The sequence below is a fragment of the Dipodomys spectabilis genome, unplaced genomic scaffold, assembly GCF_019054845.1.
Source record: "Dipodomys spectabilis isolate Male_0828 unplaced genomic scaffold, ASM1905484v1 ptg000094l, whole genome shotgun sequence".
Classification (NCBI taxonomy): domain Eukaryota; kingdom Metazoa; phylum Chordata; class Mammalia; order Rodentia; family Heteromyidae; genus Dipodomys; species Dipodomys spectabilis.
Genome location: NW_024870771.1, coordinates 3,576,926 through 3,600,102, shown reverse-complemented (window position 1 = coordinate 3,600,102; position 23,177 = coordinate 3,576,926). Strand labels below are relative to the sequence as shown.

The following is a 23,177-nucleotide window of genomic DNA, read 5'->3' as shown; positions in this document are numbered from 1 at the left end:
TTTTGGCTAAAAATGTTTCCAATAACTAGACTTTCAAGCAGTTTTGACAGTTGAGCCATAAAGATGTTTACGTCCCCATATCTGCATCGGTGGTGAGTTTTCAGTTTCTAGCATATTGTTGTTGCTCTAAGAGGAGATGTGGGGGATGGGCAAGTTATGGCACCTTTTGCCCTGCCTGCACGGGCGGTGGTTGCAGAAGAATTTATATGTGTGTGTGTGCCATTTAAGGCTTGAGAAAGTGGTGTGTTTAGGAAGGAACCACAGGGTATTGCAGAAATCCTCATGAAAGAAGTTAAGGCCTGAGCTAGTGTCTGTGGAGATGGAGTGGGCAGAGGATATGTTTGAGACATGTTTAGGATGGGGAATAGTAGAACTGAAACAGTCTGACAGAGGAAATGACTGAAGGGGAGGGTCCAGACTTCTCACCTGGGTAATATCAGTGAGAAAAACAGGCTCCCCTGTCAGTCAGCAAGTACAAGTAGTTGAGACTTGAAAATGGGCAAGTGTGTGACTTGTTCTCCCTCTACAGGCAGACAGAGGTATGGCTGGCCAGGAAGTGTGGTCAGGGCCTAGGCTGGGTTGGTTCAGTATGCGCAGAGTCTTGAAGGCCACAGTGTTGGCACTATGTCACATTGGCAGTGGGGAGTCGTGAAGACCTTTTAATTAGAGCACAAAGATCAGCCTGTGGTTTGGGTGAAATCTGTCTTTCTGGAGATTGAGGGATTGGAAGGCAGGAATCAGGAAGGCAGCAGGTAAGAGCCAAGAGTTCAAAGTATCAGGGACAGTGCAAACAGGTATGTGTGATCTGTGCAACCCTCATTGCTTGGGGGTGTGGTGGTGGAATACAGATTGGAGCATTGGTACAGAGGGGAATGACCACCCCAGTGAGCTACTCAGCAGGGTGAGTTAGCGGGATACTGGCAGGGAGTGGGCTGGAGACATCACCCTTACTCAGGTGACTGGCTTTGCCCTAGTCAGGAGTGGACACATGGAGGTCATGGCTGACCAAAGTCTGGATGAACTCACAGCAATATCTAGAAACTTTACCTTCAGGGCTTGAGAGACTTCTTATTCTGTGCCCTTTGCCCAACTCTCCACACTGACTATTCAATTTGGTAAGTAAACTTAAAGTTCAACAAACCAATGACATTTAAAGATCTAGTATTTATCAGTTTGTTAGTGACAAACCTACTTTTACTCAAGGTTACTGTCCAGTGGGGTCATCTCCTGTTTCCCTCCCTCAAATCTATTATTAGGGGACTCTAGAGAATGTTGATGCATAACTGTGTAAATATTTGATAGGTTACTTAGATTACTGTCTTGTCTGTCTGCTGCAAAATATTTGAATTTTGTCAGGAACCAAAGGTGAGTAGTGGAGAACAAATCATAGGCTTTGAGGCAATGGGCAGTGGTTTGCAGAGTCCCTTTGCACTGACTGCCTGAGCCTTCTGCTGTCCTCTAGCTTACTCTACGTCAGTCCTGCTGCTCTTGCTGCTCCTGAGCCTCCTTGCTATTGCTAGAAATTTTTCAAGCTGCTCCTGCTTTACGGATTTCATCCTCCCGGTTCTTTCCTTAGCACCCTCTTTCCTCTTGGCCCCCTCGTTCTAGGCCTCTGTTCTCTAACCAGAGGCCTCTCTACAGTGCCGTCCACCATCATGTGTTCCACTCTCCCACCTTTCAGTCTGTCTTCATAGCACTTGCCCCTTGACATACTCTCTAACCTCCAGTTAGCTTGGGAGTGCCAGGAGAATAAGAACTTGGCCCATTATTCTGTTTCTGCTTCCAGGCCCAAGATGCCTCAGGTTTTGTGAATAGGAAATGATCCACCAGGCCAGTCAATGAGTCCATATGTATATTCCTAACAGTTAATCAGTGTGTAGCATGTGATGAGTGCACCAGAAGAGTACAGGTGATTGAGCTGTGAGTGAATCTGTGCAGATCTAAGCCTCAGCACTTGGGAACACAGGAGGCATTTTTGAATAAGAGTATGGGTTGAATACTTCCCTGTTTCTCAAGATCAATACCCTTAGGGAAGCCTTTACAGGATCTTTACACTGATCTAGACAACGTGATCTATAAGCGGTATCTTCATTGTAGAGTCTTTCAGGCTGGCCGGAAGATAAGCTCAAACAAGTAATTTTTTTTTTAAAGAAATAGGTTATTCCCAAGATCAGTGTAAAGTCTTTACAGGAAGGCCTACACATTCAGTCTTTGGTGTATATGGTTGTTTTCCTTTAATAAATGTAGTCGGCCCCTTACTCCTTCCTTGGTTTGTCTGATCAGCCAGGCTCTGTAATTAACTTATGATAAAGTAGCTTCGAGATGAATTCTTCATTTTAAAAATGGAACAAACAACAGGCACTTGTGATATCTTGGTTGTTAATGAAGTTTTTATCTGCAAACATTCAGGCTGTGATTGTATCTAGAAAGGAAGGGGCTGCTCACCTCAGCCTAGCCTCAGAAATGGAGCCAAGCTGACAAATTCTGGCAAGGTGTGTTTCTCTAGTTCTGAAGGAGCCATATCTTACCAGCCAGAGTCAGCACAGAGCTGCAAGCTGAGTGTGGTGCATCTTCCTTAAAGGTCACATTTTACCCAAAGATTTATGGGAAATGACATTTAAAGACTATTAAAACAAACAAGCATATTTATAGAGAAAAATTCAACACAGCAGGCTGTGGAGCAGACTGCCTCCGTTGACTTTGGCCTATCACCTGCTTCCTTATACAACCTCAAGACTCCTTGCTGCTGGCACAGGGACCTGAGGGCACAGAAGAGTCAGCAGTGTGAGGATGTGGTCAGGGATCAGTGAGAGCCATGAAGGCTTCGTCAGTGTGCGCACACTCTGCGTAAACAGGGCTAATACTATGCTTGATTACTTGACATTGTACAATAACAGAGGAGACAAATGAAATTTTATTCTTAGGCTAACTGTGCCCCAGACTTGGCCTCTAGTTATGGGTGGTCACTTCCTTTTGCATAGTGCAGATGGAAAAGTTAGGGAAGCTCTGCCTTTAATGGAAACAATACATACAATGGACAGTATGCACGCTTGTATTAGTTCTTCTCCAAACCTTGTCTTAGTTTCAAGCTGTCACAGAGCTGAGCTCTTAATAATGAGAGGATAAATTGGAGTGCTTGCTATCTTAAAGTACCTAATTGAATGGCAGGTAGAGTTGAGGGCACCTACAGTTCTGGATAAAGTTTTGTCATTCTAAAGAATGACAGTCCTCTAGAGTTAAAAAATATATCTACGTGGGTATATGGGAAAGCCAATTATATTTTAGAAATATGAAGTTAATATACGTTTTCTTTTAACAAACTTGTATTGGAGACATCTTATACTACATCTCTGCAGCGTGGCCCATCATTTATTACTGAAACCATTAGCCTGGGTTTCTTTGTTTATGTGGGGAGAGAGGGAAAGACAGACAGGTAAAAGGGTTAATATAATTAAAAATTGTGGGCCAAATATGATTGCTAACAATTAGCTCTAAAAAAGACCACGTGATCTATAAGCGGTATCTTCATTGTAGAGTCTTTCAGGCTGGCCGGAAGATAAGCTCAAACAAGTAATTTTTTTTTTTAAAGAAATAGGTTATTCCCAAGATCAGAGAGACAAATGGTGCATGTTCTCTCTGATATGTGGAAGTTAGATCTAAAATGCACTGGGATATGACAAAATTACACAGAATTTTAGATACTCATATACAGTGAGACCAAAAGAGAGAATCACAAAGGTACAATGCCTAAGCACCTCTTCATATTTATATAAAATAATACACATACTGAAATGAACTCCAAAAATATGGAAGCAAAATATTTTTTTTAATTTGGTTTTTCTTTTTCTGATGATTGTATTCTTTACCTGTACAGTCTTCACCTGTGGGAGGGTGGGGGAAGGGCACAGAATGAGGAAAAGGGTGAAAAAGTGCAGCAGTGGAACACACTGGACATGGATTAAAGACAACTACGCAACTGTGGGTGGAGATGGGAGGGAGGGCATGGGACATATGTAAATGTCACCTCCTCAGTGTATCACCTCTATAATAACAATAAAGTAAATTTTTAAAAAAGAATGGCAGTCCTTAGAAAAACTTGTAACTTTTTTGAGTACTTTCATATATATTGCTTCTTATAACTGCCTATTCATCAAATTAGAGAAGGTGGAGAAGACTGTCAGAGTGGAAAGAGACTTTAGCAGCTTTGGGGAATGTGTCTGTTTCATCTGTTAGCTAAGTTTTTCTGCAGCATGCTGTTCCTCTTGCAGACCACCTGGTTTGCCCTGAAAGTCAACTGCTCCCTCAAAGGCAGTCCAGCCTGCCTGGCTGAAACTGCTGCCTATTGGCCAGCACTTCTTCACCACTCAGTGCATCCCCTCTTGGTATATGGATGTTTAGACCCAGTGTTTCCACAGCTCCACCAGGCCCAGGGTTTAATCATTAAATCAGTGACATGCAGCCCTCACTGAGAGCAGATTTTCCTAGATCAGTTGTTTTAAATTGTGGGTCATCATTCACTAACTGATTATTAAATTGCCTTTAGGAAAAAACCCACATTAAAAAAATGGGATAGGGCATAAGGGAACACATTATATAAATCTGTGTGTGTATGTGTGCACCAATATTGGGGCTTGAACTCAGGGCCTGGGCACTGTTCTTTAGCATTTTTTTCTCAAGACTGGCCCACTACCTTTTGAGCCACAGCTCCACTTTTAGCAGATAATTGAGATGAGAATCTCACAAACTTTCCTACCCAGGCTGGCTTCAAAGCTCACTCCTCAGATCTCAGCCTCCTGAGTAGCTAGGATTACAGGTCTGATCCACCAGCACCCAGTATTATAAATCTTTTTGTTCAATTTACGTTGTATGCCTGGTTCTTCTCTGACTGGTAGTGGCTTAGGGATAGTATGCTAGCATGTCTGCGGTCTTGGGTTTGATTCCTAGCATTGCAAAAATAACATGTTAATGAAAGCAAAAAAGCTATTATCTTGGACCCTTTTACAGAATTTCAAATTCTTTTTTGGTTAGTTGTCTTCTTTGGGTTTTCCCTGTTTGAATTGCTTCAGGCCAACTAGTTAAAATCAAAGTCACCTTAGAGGTTGCCAGTTACTACTAATTTAACTCTAGCTCCCCTGCAAAAAAGGGCTGTGCTACCCAGGGTTAAAGAGCCAGGACCATTTGAAAACCCTTTTCCTTTTCTGCACTCTCCCCGCAAGGGGCACAGTTGATGATCACTCTTCTGGAGAGCTTGCTGTCTTAGGCACAGCCTTAGAAGTCAGGGCTGGAAGATCCTCCTTTGCCACTGGTGTGAGAAGAAGCATATGGGACCAGGCAGTGTTCACATGGGCTGTGTTTGTCTTCAGAACCTAGAATGTTCTCACAAACAGAAAAGGCATCTGATTATAAGTTGGCATGAGAATTGTGATAGTAATGGAGGGAAAATGTGGCAGAAAGTGGAGGGATATGGCTTGGTGGAAGCAGCAGAACTAGAAATGGAGCATTTTCTGAACTGTGGGTGTTTGGATGGGGATACGGTCTTCCTCTTCCTCTATGAGGACAAAACCCCAGCCCTGGCTAACCCTCCCCTCTGCCTCCCCTGTACCTGAAGCTGTGTGGAGCTGCTGCCAGCCAGAGACCCCCTTGCTGTGAGCTGTAGTCCCGAGCTGCAGGTGGACCCTGTGCTGTGGGCCGGTGCCAGTGCCCTCTAGCTCATTTGTACCCCTCTCTAGGTAGCTATTTTATGGTCTCTCTCTTTTCACACCTTTCTCTTCCTGCTTCCTCAACTGATGAGCTTATTCATTTTTCATACACAATTATTTTATAATTGAAAAGACACCATTATTCCTTGTAATGATGATGATAGCTAATGCTTACATTTATATTACATTGTATTTAATATATTCTAGGCACTGCTTTTACGTAGCAGTTCACTAAGTATAATTATTAGCCCATTTTTCAGGTGAGAAATCTGAAATACAGAAAGATTACGTGCTTGAAGTCACAGGGCTGATGAATGGCAGAACTGGGCTTAGGCCAGGCCACTCTGCTTACAAGTCCTCACTGGGCACTCACTTGTTACAAGTCTTGAGAAGTGCCACATTCTCTGCCTCCAGCCTCTCTGCTTCCTCTCCTGCACCACTGCCACCCTCATCTGCCCTGAGGACCTACCTGGGGCCTCACCAGATGGTCAGAACACTTTCATGTGGCTTCCAGGCCTACTCTTCCTCCCAGGATCTAAGCCTTGGATTTCACCAGGGCTGACCTTGGACCCCTTCTTTGTACTTACTCACCAACAACTCAGCTTTTTGTGCTGACAGTCCCTATGGTCCTGACCCCAGCCCAACTCTCCCTAAAATACAGGCTCACATATCTGCCACTCAGTGTCTCTCTTAGGGAAGCTGATGGGATCTCAAAAGTAGCATGCCCAAGCTTCTGTGTTTCCTACACCCTAGCCGCCTCACCCCTTGGCATCTTCCCACTTCATTCTGCCACTGATTGGGGCAGAGTGTCTTTTAGTCCATTTCCTCTTTCATGTTCTATTCCCAACCTATCAGTTCCTCCAACAGGCGCTCAGTACAACCCACATTTACACTTATTTGCTACTTTGACCCAGTCACCTGAGTACTTCCTTAGTGTCTTCCCCGGTCTTTGCCTCAGTGCTTGCCCTTTGCAGTGAGTGGGCTTGTAGATGTAAGTACACGCTCCATGGCCTCCATCCTGCATTCTGCCTGCTCTCATTCTGATCTCTCTCTTGCACTCTCCCCCTTTTCCCACCTCAGTCATGTCTGTGTTGCATCTCTCACACCTGGGAAGCCCACTGCCTGCCTAGGTCTAATCAGGAGTCTTCACAGGCAGCGTCCTCAATGCCTTCCAGGCTCTGGGCCAGCATTCTTCTGAGGCCCTCCTACATCAGTGAACACGGAGTTTGCTGTGGTGTGATCTGACTGATCATCTGTATAGACTGTCAGTTGTCTTTCTCCCACCCTTTGAAGGAAGGCAGCTTCATCACCCAAGCAACTCTGATGTTTGTTTTGTTCACACGATTTCCTCATTGTCCCTAATAAGCAATAGATACCTCCCATCCTCACCCTCACTGCAATGTTTAAAGGATAGGTATTTTATCTCTGATTTGCAGTGGAGTAATTGAAAGTCAAAGAAGCTACCTTACATGGCCAGGGTCACAGGCCCTGAAATTGCCAGCTACAATTGAAACCTTGGCATGTGCTTAATTGCTTTATGTACTGCCTTTTCTTAAGTAAGGACATTAATGAGCAACATGCAGGGTTAGTGTGAGGATGAAGTGAATAATGCATAGGAAAGCATTTTGCAAACCCCAGTGTGCCAAAGAAATGCTACTTACCTAATTTACTGAGAATGCTTGCTTTCTCTGTATGTCCGTACTATTCAGTAACACATCCAGGGGTTTCTTTTGTGGTTTTGGATTTTTATTTAGGAGTATGGCAAATGATGTGTTTTCTTTGTGCTTTTGCCCTGCATGTGAGATTGTATGTGCATGCGTGTTTGCTTCTGTCTACAGCCCTGAGCTCCACATCCAGCACTCAGTACTTCCCAGAGCGCTGGAGCCTGCCAGCAGCAGGGGGCCATGGAGCTGGTACCTGTGTGGCTGTCACTTTTCTGTGCATGTTCCCAGGGAAGGCACTTAAGGTACCAGCAGGTGCTTAGCAGATGTCAGGAGTCCCAACTTGTACTGTTCTCCTGGCAACCTGCCTGGCCCCTGCCCCCACGCTCTACAGCAGACGGGAGTGAAGTGATCACTGGCCCATTATGGCTAAATACCAGGAACATAAAGTGAAGCAAGCACACTTGATGAACCGCAGAGCTTTGGCTCTCAAGAGCAGATTTATGTCCCCCTGATCCCAGGGCAGCTTTTCTGGATTCATTGCATAAAGCGTGGAGCGCTTGAGCTTCTCAAATGTTTCATGTTCAGTTAATGACACAGCTACAAGAGATGCAGTTCCCCCTGCATGCAGCCCTTCTTGTGTGTTGTTTACTTATTTGCCTTCCTGATTTTGAAGTAGCAGAAAAATGCAGCTATTTAAGCTGCACCTTAAACTGTTCTGAAGACAGGAGAGTGATGGGGGTTTAGCAGAGAAGACAGCATTGAGACTAGGCCAGCATGCTGCCCCACAGGCTTCCTGTACTCATTGATTGTGGCGAGATGTAATAGACACAGTCTTAGCATACAGCTGTGGACACCAGGCCAGGCTGAGCTGTTGGTGGTGGGCTCTGCTTCAACAGCCTGCCATGTCCTTGACCACACGGGAAGAGAGCAGGAGAGGGTTGCTTTGCCTGAGGTTTTTAGGGCAGATTGGCTTACTTGACCACTTAAGCGGAGCAGTGCTCTGTGTGTTCATGCAGTAGTACCTTTCAGGAACTGGAGCAGACTGCCTGCTCCACCTGAGCAGCCTGTGATCCCTCTCCCACCTCTTCTTGTCTCTGGAGCCTGTGGGCAGGACTGGTGTGAACCCAGGTCCCATCCCTCAGTCCTCAGGTTTCATAAGGGTGGTCCTTGCCACTTGGAAGCAGCTGTGTGTGTTGGTAGGAACACAGCATCTGCATCTGAACCAGACACAGTTGGGGGTGGAAGCCCACCTGCAGTGGGCTCACTGAGGGTCTGCTGCTGGGGCCTCAGTTTCTTTGTGCAGTGGGGTAAGGATCTCTATGAGGTATGCAGGTTTGTCAAGAGCTTTTGCTGATAGCCTGACAGGTAAAAAACAGTCAAGAAGCAGCAACTGCTATCCTTATTATGAGGCAAATTAGAGGTTCTGTGGAGTTTTACAGAGAGAATAGTTGGGCTTTAGAAACAGGCCAGAGTTCAAACCTTCATTGTTGTTCTTATTAAATAGTTAATGCATGATTATTATTGGTTTTTACTGGAGTTTGAGATTCTGCTGGTTCTTTCATAGTTTTTGAACTTGGGCAAATGAGCATACTTTTCTGAATGTGTGTGTGTGTGTGTGTGTGTGTGTGTGTGTGTGACTTGATGTAATAAAAAAAATTCATAAATTTAAAAATTTCCCTGCTAAAGGATATGTGTCCCCAACCTCCAGCCCTGGCAACCTGTTAGAATGTTCTAGGGCCAACAGGTTGCTGTGGGCTTGGCTGGTGGGGGTGGGGCAGAGCAGGTGACCTTTCATTAGAACTAAGTGGAACTCAGGCATTTGTGAGGCTTCTGTTTCCTTAGCTGGGGAGCTGGAGGCAGTGACCACCATAAAGCCGGAACTGAGCAGGTTTAGCAGCTTCTGTCCTGCCTGGGCTGCTGGCTGGGGAACAGCTAGACTCAGCTGTGTCAGATTGCTTTTCTCTCATCTTGAGCGGTGGTGAGCAGTGAAGTAGCCCCAAAGAGAGCCATAGGGAGGATGATGTGGAGAATGGTGTCTCTTCAGTTTTCGAGAGCTGACACATGTGGGTGTGACCTTTGGTTCTGTCCTCCTTTGTTTGGTAACAGAGTCAGGGCGCTGGATTCCTCATGGTAAAAGCTGGTGTGATCACTGGGGTCAGGACTCTGTTCAGTGTGAGATACTGAGCCAGCTCAGATGGGAAGAGGTGTTTATCATCCACAGAAACGTGTCCTAGTAACCTCAGGACAGGAGCCTGGTGAGAGGTGGGCCTTGTAGGAACTGGACTAGAAAGGTAAGAGTGGCGTCCATCTCTCTTCTCCCTCCTGGCTTCCCTGCTGTCTTTCCCCTGTGCATAATTGTCCAGTGTGAGTGTCTCTATGTCCTCTAGATTTTAAAGTAGAAGCCCATTGGCTCCATTTCTTTTTGAAATCATTCATTTCCAACGTCCTGGCAGAATTTGTAGAAGCCAACTCTGGTCCAAGAGGCCACCTGGGTTTGTGGATGTGTTTACCCTGTCTCCTACAGAGCCTTACCTGCATCTTCCATTTTCCTAGAGCCTCAAACAGACTCTGGTTTCTGTAAAAAGAATTTTTTTTAAGTCAGAAGAACTTCTTTGGGCCACGCAATCTCTTCCAGCAGAACTTCAAGCCAGCTTTCTGCCCTGTGCTGTTCAAAACGCTGGCTTTCTAACCATTTATCAAAAGGTGCCAGAATATGTAGAGGCTCATGCCAAAATAGGAATTGGCTGTGTGTTGAGCAAATTTGGCTGACATTTTTTTCCATGGTAAAACTCTCAATGAAGGAAGCAGCGTGTTCACTTACATTCTGGCACCAAGCTCCTCTTTCCACAGTTTGCAGCCGCGCTCTGGTGCGCATCTGCGTGCTCATCCAAGTCCCAACTCCTCCTGCCAGGGCTGCTGCTTTGTCCTCAGCTCAGTCCTCACTGCAGCAGTGATCTTCCTGGTACTCTTGGTCCCTGTGATCCCACAGTCTCTCTGTGTCTCTTCTTCACCCCTGGTCTGTTCAGGTCTCCTGGTCTCACTGTGAGGGTGCCACAGGCAGGGCCAAGCCCTGAACCGTGCTCTAGGTCTCCCTTGCTGTGGCCATCTTACCTGGTCCAACAGCCCACAACTCCAACCACTGATCTGCAGCCCAGACCTACTCCTAACGCACTTCCAGCTGCCCTCTGGATGTCTCCATGGTAATGTCCACATGGATAGGTATGAGCAGAGTGTTTCCTGTGCTTCCTAGAATCTGTTCTTCTCCCTTGCTCCTCCCTGTGTCCATTCTCATCTCATGGGATGCCTGAGTGCTGGGACCTGACTGGTTCTGCTCTGTCTACGGTTCCCCTCCTCCCACGTGTCCAGTCGACCACTCCGGGCTCTAGGATGATCAGCTCTTGCAAGACATGTTTGCAAGATGTATTGGTTCAGTAGAGGATTCCTTCAGATGGACCCCAGCCCATCTAGGGACCTGCCTGTGACCCCAGATCTGACTCATTCTCAGTGCCCCCTTTCTTCACTCTGCATGTTTGAGCCATTGGTGAGGCCTGACAGACCTCCAGGGAAGAACTCCATCTTCCTCTCTACCATACCGACCTGCCCAAGCCACAACTACCCACTCTCAAAGATGTTCCTCCCCCAGGATCCATGCCCCACTGACTAGACAGAGGGAACCTTCTGGTGTCAGGCCCTCAAATATTTTGTGCTGCTCTTGAAAATAAACCCATCTCCCTTCCGTGGCCCAAGGAACCCTACCACACCTGGCTGTGCCACCCCAGATCACCTTTGCCCCTCTCTCCTCATTCTGCAGTGAGCCAGCCCCTTCCTGTCTCAGGTCCTCTTCCTCTTCCAGGTGTGTTTCCCAGCTATGTCTTTGCTGCCCCTTTCTCCCAGGGTTTCCCCTCTGTCATGATCCTATCAGAGATGCTGTCCCTCATTGTTCCCTGCTTCTCAGGTGAGTAAGAGCGGGGATGCTGCCCATCACAGACCAAAGAATGAAAAGTTCTCTCTGTATGTTTTTAAAATCCTGAACAGACCTACACCATCCCCAGCAAGGCAAAGCCTTCTCCCCTCACACCCCTAAATCCTCCAGGAACTGCTGAATGCATACAGGTGTTGAGAGCTGAGGGTTACTGTGGTTGTTGCCTTTGCATATCAGCGGTGTATGTTGGAGGAAGTAGGCAGCAGCTAAAGGAGGGGGATGAAGCCAGGCCCAGTACTGTTAGCTAGAGCAGCTGAAGTGCTTGTTAACTCTGGTTTCACACCCAGCCTGGTCCTAGGTGCTGCCTACCAGCCATGAGTACCCTGTGGGAGACCATTCACTCCACAGAGAGACTGCTATGAGCCACAGTGCTGCCAGTGGCTTTTTAAATGAAGTCATAGCAGGAAAAGAGTGGATCACATGATCCTGTGCCTTGCTCTGTTAGAAGCACTGGGTTTACTGTTTACAGACTGGGTGACAGGTTTGGTGCTTGGTTCCCCTACTGCAATGGTACTACTAAGGCCTGTCACCTGGCTGGGGTCAGGTCCAGTGGTGTCTTCTCTCCAGCCTCCCTTCCTTGAGTTATACAGCCATGGCTTTCCTCTCACTAGGGTCTTGTGATCTCAGGTACCACCTTTGTGGTCCTCCCACTCCTTCAACAATTGGCTTTACTGTAAAGAGAAGAGGCTTATTTGAACTAACAGTGTTGGAAGTTTCAGTCTACCTTGTATGGGGGGAGCAGGTCCCCCCACCCTTGCCCTCAGGCCTCTCCAGTGAGAGGTACCTCATCATAGGTAGGAGGTGGTACATCGTGGTAGGAACATGTGGGGATAGCAGTGCTGGTCACTCAGCAACAGGCAGAGGAATCATAGGGCTGGGGTCTCAGGATCCTCTGTGAGAGCGGGCATACCCATCAGTGACCTGAGTGCCTCCTGCTCAAGCTCCCTCCTATAAATCCCCTACCTCCTGTAGCACTGTGAACTGGGCATGGAGCCTAGCTTGTTGATGGAAATTATACTTTTGCTTACATGGGGTTGCCTTGAACTTTAACATTTGCTTTTGGCTGGCATTGCATAATCTTAGCCCAGTTCCACCAGTCTCATGTGTAATGAGCTCTGCAGATGGCACGTGATTATAGACTGTCAGGATTCATGTAGGACCAGAGGAATGCTAAGAAAGCAGGAGGATACCAAGATCTTTCCTGACTTGGAACCAGTATTTTGCCACCTAATCTGGCCACTCTTAAGTGTACATGTCACCTTCCTCATGCCCATGGACAGTCCTGAACACAGATAAAGATGTGTTTGGCATAATGATGTCTTTGTTAGAGGGGTGTTGGTATACAGTGCTCTTTGCTTTTTAACTCCATGTTCTCTCATAGGATGTTACAATGGGCACCAGTCTGTCCTATCTCAGCCCATCCTACCCTCCCTCCTCTGCATTTGAAGAATGACCTACTTGCTATAGGAGTAGAAGGTAGCTGTGGGCATATTGAGCCCAGGCATGGATAGCACATGGGAGCTGGTGATGCCACAGAGGCAGGGGGTACAACTGTGTGTCTCCTGGGGCAGGTGTGGTGGCTGGCCTTGCCAGTGGAGGTGATGCGGGCTGTGACTCCCATGCCCCAGAGGCTGAGCTTGACTGCACAACATCTTTTATCCTGTCCATTTCTGGATTTTCTGGTAGCATCTGTAAGATACTAAAGGCTTTAAGTGAACTTCTCAATTTAAGTCAGCCAGTCTGTTTTTGTAGCCTTAAACAAAGATGCAAACTTTTATGAAGAGATTACTCTATAGTTATTATTATAAGGTTATATTCATCCCCTAGACCTTTGAGCACCTCCATAAGCCACAGAATTGATCAGAGAGAATCATATTAAATGGTTGGTGGTGAGACCCAGATTTTAGGCCTCAGGCCCCAAGTCTTGGATTTCTATATGGTCTGCTGGCCGCAGCCTGCACACACCAAATAGAGACCAGGAGTGGTGATGAGCAGAGAAAGGAGTCTGATTACACAGCAGGAGCCACTGTAGGAATACGCAAGACAGCATTTCAGCCCTTTTTGGGCCATCTTTGGGGTACAGATATTAGAGTTAGGTTTAAATAGACAACTAGAGTAAGTGGTGAGAGGATCACATAAACAGTCACAGATATGTTCAGGAGATCATTATCTGAGTCTTTGTTTGGAGAGGAGTTCTAGAGAATTCATTCCTGCTGTCCAAATATGCCAGCCATGGCTCCCTGTGGTTTGCTATTTCCTTTTGGGAGGGGTGGTTTCCTTTCTCCCCTGTCATTGCACACGTTATCCAAAAGACCTATCCTTTCTGTTTTCGAGGGTGATTGCAAAGTAAGTGTAGAGAGAACAGCTCAGAACAATGGACACAGATGCAGAATGGAGGCAGAGATGCCCAACTTTTCTCCCCTTCTTCATTAATTTGTGGGCCCAAATAGGAAGTCAGTGCTTTTCAGTGACAGCAACTTTTTAAGTACCTATTACAGTGGTACTCCGGGCCCAGACAGTCTCTTGCCCTGTCCATTTCCCTGCAGCCCATCACAAACCCTGCAGCATGAGCAGCCGTGAGGACAGAAGCAGTCCTCCAGTACTAGCCTCGGGTCTCTGAGTGACAACCAACACATAGGAGATGTGCTGCAGGGTGGGGGTATTGGAGGAAGGGTGAGATATTGCCTTTAGGCCTCATGTGATCTCTCCTGTTCTTAGCCCTGTTTTATAAGTTGCATGTAGTTTTCCTGCTACATTTGCCTTTCATTTTGTCACTCCATTTTTTTCATAATCATGGCGATTCTCCTTCCAGGAGTTTCCCCTGCATTGACAGAGAGCTGTGGCCTTTCGTCCAAACAAGCCCGGTCCCCGAGGAAAGATGCGGCAGCTCAAAGGGAAGCCCAAGAAGGAAACATCCAAAGACAAGAAGGAGCGGAAGCAGGCCATGCAGGAGGCCCGGCAGCAGATCACCACAGTGGTGCTGCCCACACTGGCTGTGGTCGTGCTGCTCATCGTGGTATTTGTCTATGTGGCCACCCGTCCTGCCATTACCGAGTGAGCGCCCTGCCACTGTGGACTCCATGGGCCGCGGGGGGCGGGGGGGAGGGGCGGGAAGCAAAGGAAAATGGCTTTCATACGCAGAGATGTTCACGATGCTGAGCTCCAGGCAGGGGCGCTCTGTCTTCTCCGGTTTTTGACTTGATTAAAGTGTCTCCACTTTTCTTGGGAGGGAAGAGGGAACATTTTATTGGTGAATGTGCCATGCACCTATGGTCCACTTCATGTGCCTTTCAGACTTCAGAGTAGTGTGTGTGTGTATGTGTGTGTGTGCCCGTGTCTGTGTCTCCTGAAATCAATATGTAGCTCCACCCGGTGAGAAGAGGCCTCTGGGTCATGAAGCGGCTGGAATCAGTACTTACCCATCCCCATTGTTTGGACCATTACACGTTTTGACATGTGTTCACAACTTCCAAAGGGACTAATTCCACTCTGTGCTTAATGTGATTTGAAATATGTTGACTCAAAGTGAAATATTTATTTTTTGAATAAAGGAGATAATAGCCTTATTATCTGGTGGTTGATCTGTTCTTTCCAGGAAGGCTGGCTGCATGTGGATCCCTTTCCAGGGCATCACCCCTCTTTTCCACACACTTGTCTGGCTCTCCCCAGGCCTGGCACTTGCAAGAGTATGGTACACTTTGACTGGATCATTTTAAGATTGAGGGGAGAAGCTAGAGAAGGTTAGAAGAGGAGCCTTCACTGACTAGCTTTAGCAAAGTGAGATTTATGATTGGAGTAGGACCACAAATTGTATACCAGTTAATCTTTCCTATACTCCACAGGATTTGTGAATTGAAACACACAGGAGTTCCGACAGTAAAGGTCAGGCTTGGTTTTGTCCTTCGTTGAAAATATGTGAACTGTTGGCATTCCAGATGAGATTTCAACACAAATTGCCTTGCTAAATGAGGCTGCCTCATTTTATTCTAGCCGTATGGTTCCCAGGGCCTGGTCTCTGATGGAGCAGCCTCTTTAGAAGTTGCGTTGGTGGTGACTGTAGTGAAAATGGCTCTTTACTTTGTCACTGCTCATCTGCACAGAAACTTGTGAGAATACTGTGACTGCAACTAGCTCATCGATGGCACAGACTGTTAATAAAGATGTGGACACTAGGAGTAAATCTCAGGAGAACAAAGGAAGTTCTCCAGAGTATGTTGAGAGACCTCAGATTGAGCAGTCTTCAGTGACAGTGACCCTGTAAAGAAACTCACTAAACTATGTATCAATTCAGGTGCCCTTAGCATAAAGTTGCTCTTAGGGGTTCTATCTCTTCCCCTGCACACGTGTGTATGTGTGTGTGTGTGCGTGCGTGCACGCACATGCGCGTGCACATCAGTTCTGGGGCTTGAGTTCTGGGTTTGAGTGCTGTCTCTTAGCTTGCTCACTCAAGTTGGAGCTCTTCCACTTGAGTCACACAGCTCCACTTTCAGCTTTTTGCTGATTAATTGACGATAAGAGTCTTATAGACTTTCCACCTGGACTGGCTTCAAACCAGAATTCTCAGATCTTGGCCTCCTGAGTAGCTTAGAGGCATGAGCCACTGGTACTTGGTTCTCCCTTCCCTTTACTTGGTTCTATCTTGAACTTCTGTGTTTGGTGGTCTGGGAAAAGCTAAGAGCCACTGCTCTAAGAACCTGCATGTTGGAAGGAAGCTTCTGTAGCTACCCCTGTCCCAATCTGCAGCTGTGGGATACTGGCTGTGCCCTCCAACAAGGGTGGAATGATGATAGAACAGGGAGAAAGGGCCCACCATCATAAGCATGTTTTGTAATTGCTTGTTCTGTGTTTAGGTCCTGGCCTATCACTCTGAATTGTGATTACCTAACCAATCCCACCAAACATCAGTTTCTCTCCAAGTAGTAGAAACAAGTTTTCTAGGAAACCTGAGTTTGTGTGCAGATTTTGCTGCCAGAATGCAGAGCCCACTTTCTCTTGAGCTTGCTCATCACATGGCTGGGAGGCCCGTATTAAAATAGTGCATTTGTAAAGCCCAATCTAGTGTCTGGGTTCATGGCTCCAAAAATGACCGTGGTAGCTTGGCGTTTTGCACTTATTTCTCCCACACCTCTCCGAGGCAGGTGCTGTTGCACTCAGTTTTACAAAGAGGGAGCTAGTGCACGCTGGGGAACGTACCCGTGTTACACAGCAAACCTAGATTGGCTTGTTTCTTCAGCTTTGGTTGTGGGAGATTTCAAACATAAAAAAATAGTGTGCCTCATGTACTCATTGGCTAGTGTTAGCAAACACTCATGGCCACACTTCCTCCCCCACCCCTCCCAGACACCCCATGTGCAAACACAAAGGATGATTTTGAGGTGACACAGGAGAAACCCACACAGACTTAGCTCTAAAATGTTCACTGTTAAATTCACTTGCTTTTCAATGAATGTGTCTAGTGCGTGTGAACAGGCTCTCTCTGGTCATAGTAAACAACCTTACATGCCATCTTTAGAAAAATCTACCTTCTCTACTGGATATCTACTACAGAACACAATCTGGGCATTGCTTGGTAAAAGAGGAGTCCCTTGCCCAGGGCTCGTGGCCTCCTGCCTGGGGTCCTAGCCAGCTGAGGCAGAAAAGTCCATGAGACTCTTTTATCTCCAATTAGCCACCAAAAAGCCAGAAGTGAACTCTCCCTCTTTGCACATGATATGATCCTATATTTAAAGAATCCCATAGACTCCACTCCCAAGTTACTCGACCTGATCTAAAACTTTGGCAAAGTAGCAGGGTATAAAGTTAACCCTCAAAAATCAATGGCTTTTCTGTATGCCAACAATGAGAAGAGCAAAGCTGAAAGAGCAAGGATAGCAACTCCTTTTGTAATAGTCCCTCCCCCCAAAAAAATATGTAGGAATTAACCAAAGTGAAGGACCTCTATGAGGAAACTTTAAAAACCTGAAAAAGGAAATAAAAGCAGAACTAAGTGGAAAAACCTCCCATGCGCCTGGATTGGGAGGATTAACCTGAAAATGGCAATACTCCCAAAGGCTATCTACAAATTCCATGCAAAACCCATCAATAGCCTAACCTCATTCTTTAATGAAATAGTGAGAGCAATCCAAAAATTCACATGGAACAAAAAAGACCCTGAATAGCAAAAACAATCCTTAGCAGAAAGAACAGGAGGAATATCAATACTAAACTTGAAACTCTACTACAAAGCTGTAGTAATAAAAACTGGCACAAGAACAGGTCTGAGGACCAATGGAATAGAACTGAAGACCCAGAAATGAACCCACAGACCTATGGCCACCTAATCTTCGATAAGGGAGCCAAAAAAATAGGATGGAAGAAAGACAGCTTCTTCATAAATGGTGCTGGCAAAATTGGTTAAAACTAAAAATGTAGAAAACTAAAGTTAAATCCTTATATTTCACCCTGTACCAGAATCAATTCCAAATGGATCAAAAACCTTGAGGTAAATGCAGATACCCTGAAAATATTACAGGAAGGAATAGGAGAAACTCTAGGGTCCCTTGGCACAGGCCAAAATTTTCTTAATAAAGATCCAGAAACACAACCAAGATACAGAACATTATAAGGGAATACTTCTCAAAACTTTATGCTAATAAGTTTGAGAACTTGACAGAAATGGACCTTTTCCTAGCAAATATTGACATGCCAAAATTAAACCAAGATGAGTTAAACCATCTTAACAGGCCCATATCAAGCATTGAAATAGAAACAGCAATAAGAGACCTTCCAGCTAAGAAAAGTCCAGGACCAGATGGTTTTACAGCGGAATTCTACAAGGCCTTCAAAGCTGAGCTCACACCAATACTACTCCAACTCTTCAATGAAATTGAAAGAGAAAGCTCACTACTGAACACATTCTATGAAGCCATCATAACCCTCATCCCAAAACCAGGCAGGGACTCATCAAAGAAAGAGAACTATAGACCCATTTCTTTGATGAACATTGATGCAAAACTTCTCAATAAAATTTTGGCCAATCGACTTCAACAATTCATCCAAAAGATCATACACCATGATCAAACAGGATTCATTTCAGGGATGCAAAGCTGGTTCAATATACTCAAATCAATTAATATTATTCATCACATCAACAGGAGCAAGAATAAGAACCACATGGTTATCTCAATAGATGCAGAAAAAGCATTCAACAAGATCCAACACCCCTTTATGATGAAGGTTTTGGAAAAATTAGGAATCCATGGAACATTCCTCAATACAATAAAGGCTGTATATGACAAACCTACAGCCAGCATTATACTCAATGGTGAAAAACTAAAGCCATTTCCTCTTAACTCAGGAACAAGACAAGGATGCCCACTCTCTCCACTTCTCTTCAATCTAGTATTAGAATGCCTAGCTACAGCAATAAGACAAGATGCAAACATAAAGGGGATCCAAATAGGGAAAGAAGAAGTAAAACTCTTCCTCTTTGCAGATGACATGATCTTGTATTTAAAGAATCCCATAGCCTCCACTCCCAAATTACTCAAGCTGATTCAAAACTTTGGCAAAGTAGCAGGGTATAAAATTAACCCCCCAAAATCAATGGCTTTTCTGTATGCCAACAATGAGAAAAGTGTGGCTGAAATTAGGAAAGCAACTCCATTTGTAATACCCCACAAAAAATAAAATACCTAGGAATGAACTTAACCAAAGAAGTGAAGGACCTCTATGGTGAAAACTTTAAAATCTCGGAAAAGGGAAATCAAAACAGAACTTAGAAACTGGAAGAAAGACAGCCTCTTCAGTAAATGGTGCTGGCAAAATTGGTTAACTACAAAGCTGGATCCTTATATATCACCCTGCACCAGAATCAACTCCAAATGGATCAAAGACCTCGGAGTCAAAGCAGACACTGAAAACATTACAGGATGGAATAGGAGAAACCCTAGGTCTCCTTGGCTCAGGCCGAAATTTTCTGAATAGAGACCCGGAAACACAACAAATCTAAGAAAGGTTGGACAAATGGGATTGCATTAAACTGCAGAACTTCTGCATGGCAAAGAACATAGCTAGTAAGATCAATAGAAAGCCCACAGATTGGAGAAGATCTTCACTAGTCATACAACAGAAAAGGGCCTCATATCTAAAATATACTTAGAACTCAAAAAATTAAATCTCCCAACAACAAATCCTCAAAGGAACAACTGCCCCATTAATAAGTGGGCTAAATACTTAAAGAGAAACTTCTCTGAAGAGGCAGTAGACATGAAGAAATGCTCAACATCTCTGGCCATAAAAGAAATGCAAATCAAAACAACATTGAGATACCACCTCACCCCATTTAGAATGGCTATAATCAAGAACTCTAATGACAACAGATGCTGGAGGGGATGTGGCCAAAAGAACACTATTACACTGTTGGTGGGAGTGTAAACTTGTTCAACCATTCTGGAAAGCAATATGAAAGTTCCTCAAAAGACTCCACGTAGAGCCCCCCCTATGATCCAGCAATCCCACTCCTTGGCATTTACCCAAATGACCACAAATAAGGCCATATTAAAGCTATCAGCCTAACCATTATTATTATTATTTTTTTTTTGTCAGTAGTGAGACTTGAATTCTGAGCCTGAGCCCTGTCCTTCAGCTCTTCAGCTCAAGGGTGAGCACTCTACCACTTGAGCCACAGTGCCACTTTTGGTTTTTTAGTGGTTTATTGGAGATAGGAGTTTCACAGACTTTCCTGCCCAGGCTGGCTTTGAACTGTGATCCTCAGATCTCAGCCTCCTGAATGCTAGTATTACAGGTGTGAGCCACTGGTGCCTGGCCAGCACAACCATGTTTATTGCAGCATTATTTATCATAGTTAGGATTTGTAACCAACTCAAATGCCCCTCAGTAGATGAATGGATCAAGAAAATGTGGTACATATATATAATGGAATTCTAGCTTCCATCAGAAAGAATGACACAGACCCATTTGTAAGGAAATGGAAAGACTTGGGAAAAAATCATATTAAGTGAAGTAAGCCAGACCCAAAGAAACATAGGTCCCATTGTTTCCTTATTTGTAATAATTAGTATACATTAGGATAATCTTAGCAGCTGAGCAGAATAGCTCAATAACTATGTACATATGATCATATAAGATGATGGTAAGCAAAGTGAACTCCAAGACACAAGAGGTTTTTCTTTGTTATTGTTATTCTTAATGTACTATGTGAGTTCTTTTTTCATTTGTGTTTCCTTTCCCCCCTTCTCCCCCCGCCCCCCCCCGCCCTCGCCCCATGATTTATCCCATTTTCACTGTATTAGATTTTGGTATACTGGGTATTGTATATATGTTTATCTGAACTAGGGAAGAGAGGGGAACAACAAGATGGTGAGACAGGACAAAGGGGGAACCTATGAAACAGCTATATTCACAAGACATGATCTGTACAACTGGGGGGGGGAGAAGAAAAGGGGGAGAAAAATGAGAGGGGGTAACAAGTTTGACATATGTAACTGTAACCCCTCTGTACCTCACCTTGACAACGAATTTTTTCAAAGAAGCCAGAAGTGGGAGAATGGCTCAAGTGATAAAGTGCCAGCCTTGAGCAAGAAAGCAAACAAAAGCAAGAGGTCTTGAGTTCAAGCCTTAGTATTAGCATGGATGCACGCACGTGCGCACACACACACACACACACACACACACACACACACACACATACACATACACATACACGGGAGCCTTTCTGTTTTGTGAACTCAAAATATTTTGTGTTTCTTCAGAGATTTTGAGTGTGATGTAAGAGGAACATGAGATTTTGGAAGTGAAGACATTTATGACTCCAACCAGTGCTCTTGGCTCCTAACCTGAGCTCACAAGTGTCCTACATAGATCAAGTGGCTGATTTTTTTTTGTCTACACTAGAGCATCTAGAGGGCTTGACAAGCATAAATTGAGATATAAAGAAGACATTGCATCCTGCCTTGTACATTATAGATGCCCAATAAATGGCCATCCCCCCTTGTCAAGGTGTTGAAAGCTTTACAGTTCATAAACAGAAGCCTCTTTCCAAGGCTTCTCATAGCAGCTTACAACAGTAAAACCATGTAGTAATCTATCTCTTAGGTGCCTCTGAGTGTTATTTTCATTACTATATTCCTCTTTCTTGTTCTTTGGAGGCCTAGTGGATTTGAACTTGATTTTCACAAAGCAATTACTAGACAGGCTGGCTGAAAATAGGCTATCAAAGTTAATACAACTTTGATGTGAGCTACCTCCTAGTGGGAGCAAGATGCTCATTTACACAGACTTACTAGGTGGAATTGTAACCATTCTCAGGGTAAATAGCACTGTCATGTGGGAGTGTTTGGTAGTGATTTGAGACACCAGCTTCCAAATTATTCCCAGTTATTCAATAACTTCTATGCAAAGCGGGATGTTACTAGGATTTTTTTTTTAATAGAAAGTCATATGTGGTTTCTGCAGTGGGACCTAGGACTCATTTTCAGGGACTTCATTACTGAGCTTCACATTTCTTGAAGAGCATATTCATGTTAGAATTGTTGGCACTGGCTTAAAGATGTCATTTGACTTTTTCTTTCTTTTTCTTTCTGTCTTTCTCTTCCTTCTTTCCTTCCTTCCTTCCTTCCTTCCCTCCCTCCCTCCCTCCCTCCCTTCTTTCTTTCTTTTCTTTTTCTTTCTTTCCCCTTCCTTCCTTCCTTCCTTCCTTCCTTCCTTCCTTCCTTCCTTCCTTCCTTCCTTCTTCTTTCTTTCTTTCTTTCTTTCTTTCTTTCTTTCTTTCTTTCTTTCTTTCTTTCTTTCTTTCTTTCTTTCTTTCTTCATTCTCTTTTCCTTCCATCCTTCTTTCCTTCCTTTCTGTGCCAGTACTGGGGGTTGAACTAGGAACTTGTCTTGTCTTGACGTCTTTTGCTCTACCACTTGAGTCACACTTCTACTTCTGATGTTTTGCTAGTTAATGGAGAGAAGAGTCTCATGAACCTTTCTGCCCAGGATGGCTTTGAACTATGATCCTTAGATCTCAGCCTCATGAGTAGCTAGGATCACAGGCATGTGGCCATTGGCAATTGGTTAATGTAGCTTTTCATTTCTAAATGATGTGTGTACATTTGCCTATTTTCTAGCCAAGCAAAACTTTGGTGATCCATAAGTGTAGTGATTGGGAGTATGAAACAGTGTGAAGAATTCAAATTTACTAAGCCTCTCTGTGTGAGATTAGACAGGCTCTGCTAATGTATGTTGGACATCAATTCTTATAAGAGCTCTGGCATCCCAGTACATTTGTGAACACAGTACATTTGTGAACTCAGGTAACCATGAATGAATGCCTGATTAGAACCCAGAGGATAGAAGGAACACAGGTCCTACATATCTGTGTGATCTGCCCCATGCTCTGCAAGATGGAACTTGCTGTGGGTCCCATTGCGGGTCTGAATCTGAGAAGGCAAAGTTCAGCTTGAGTAGAGCCTCTGCCTAATCCCTTCCTGATAAGTCCAAAACCAGAGAGGCATGCAACCATCTTTCCTTCATGCATCCTTCATGGAAGGAACAGGAAGGAAACCTGCCCTGCCGCCAGGCTGGCCTGTGACTTGCAGGTGTTCATACGTGCTTTGGGCTATTGAGACAAACAAATGATTTGTTTTTTCTCTCTTCTCTTAAAGAATTCCATACATTTTCTACTTGCTGAAAGGGGAAATAAGGAAGTCCTTTGAAATTATAGCTTTTAGATTTCTTTGGAGAGGTCTTGTGTGCATGCATGCTTGTAGCAGTGCCCTGAAAATGTTTTATGTTTTCATGTCCTATGTATCCTATGTTTGCCTTCCTATATCTTTCTAGGAACCATGT

General features: G+C 44.8%; 1 protein-coding gene across 2 annotated transcripts in view; it reads left to right on the top strand.

Annotated features, from left to right (window-relative positions):
• Positions 1-14,911, top strand: part of Smco4 (single-pass membrane protein with coiled-coil domains 4) — a 54,133-nt gene extending 39,222 nt beyond the window's left edge. For both annotated transcript variants that reach the window (XM_042685188.1, XM_042685189.1), the window contains exon 3: positions 14,158-14,911. In XM_042685188.1, the coding sequence (XP_042541122.1) occupies positions 14,224-14,403 (180 nt within the window). In that variant the 5' untranslated portion in view covers positions 14,158-14,223 and the 3' untranslated portion in view covers positions 14,404-14,911. The remainder of the gene's footprint in view (positions 1-14,157) is intronic.
• Positions 14,912-23,177: the final 8,266 nt, after the last annotated feature.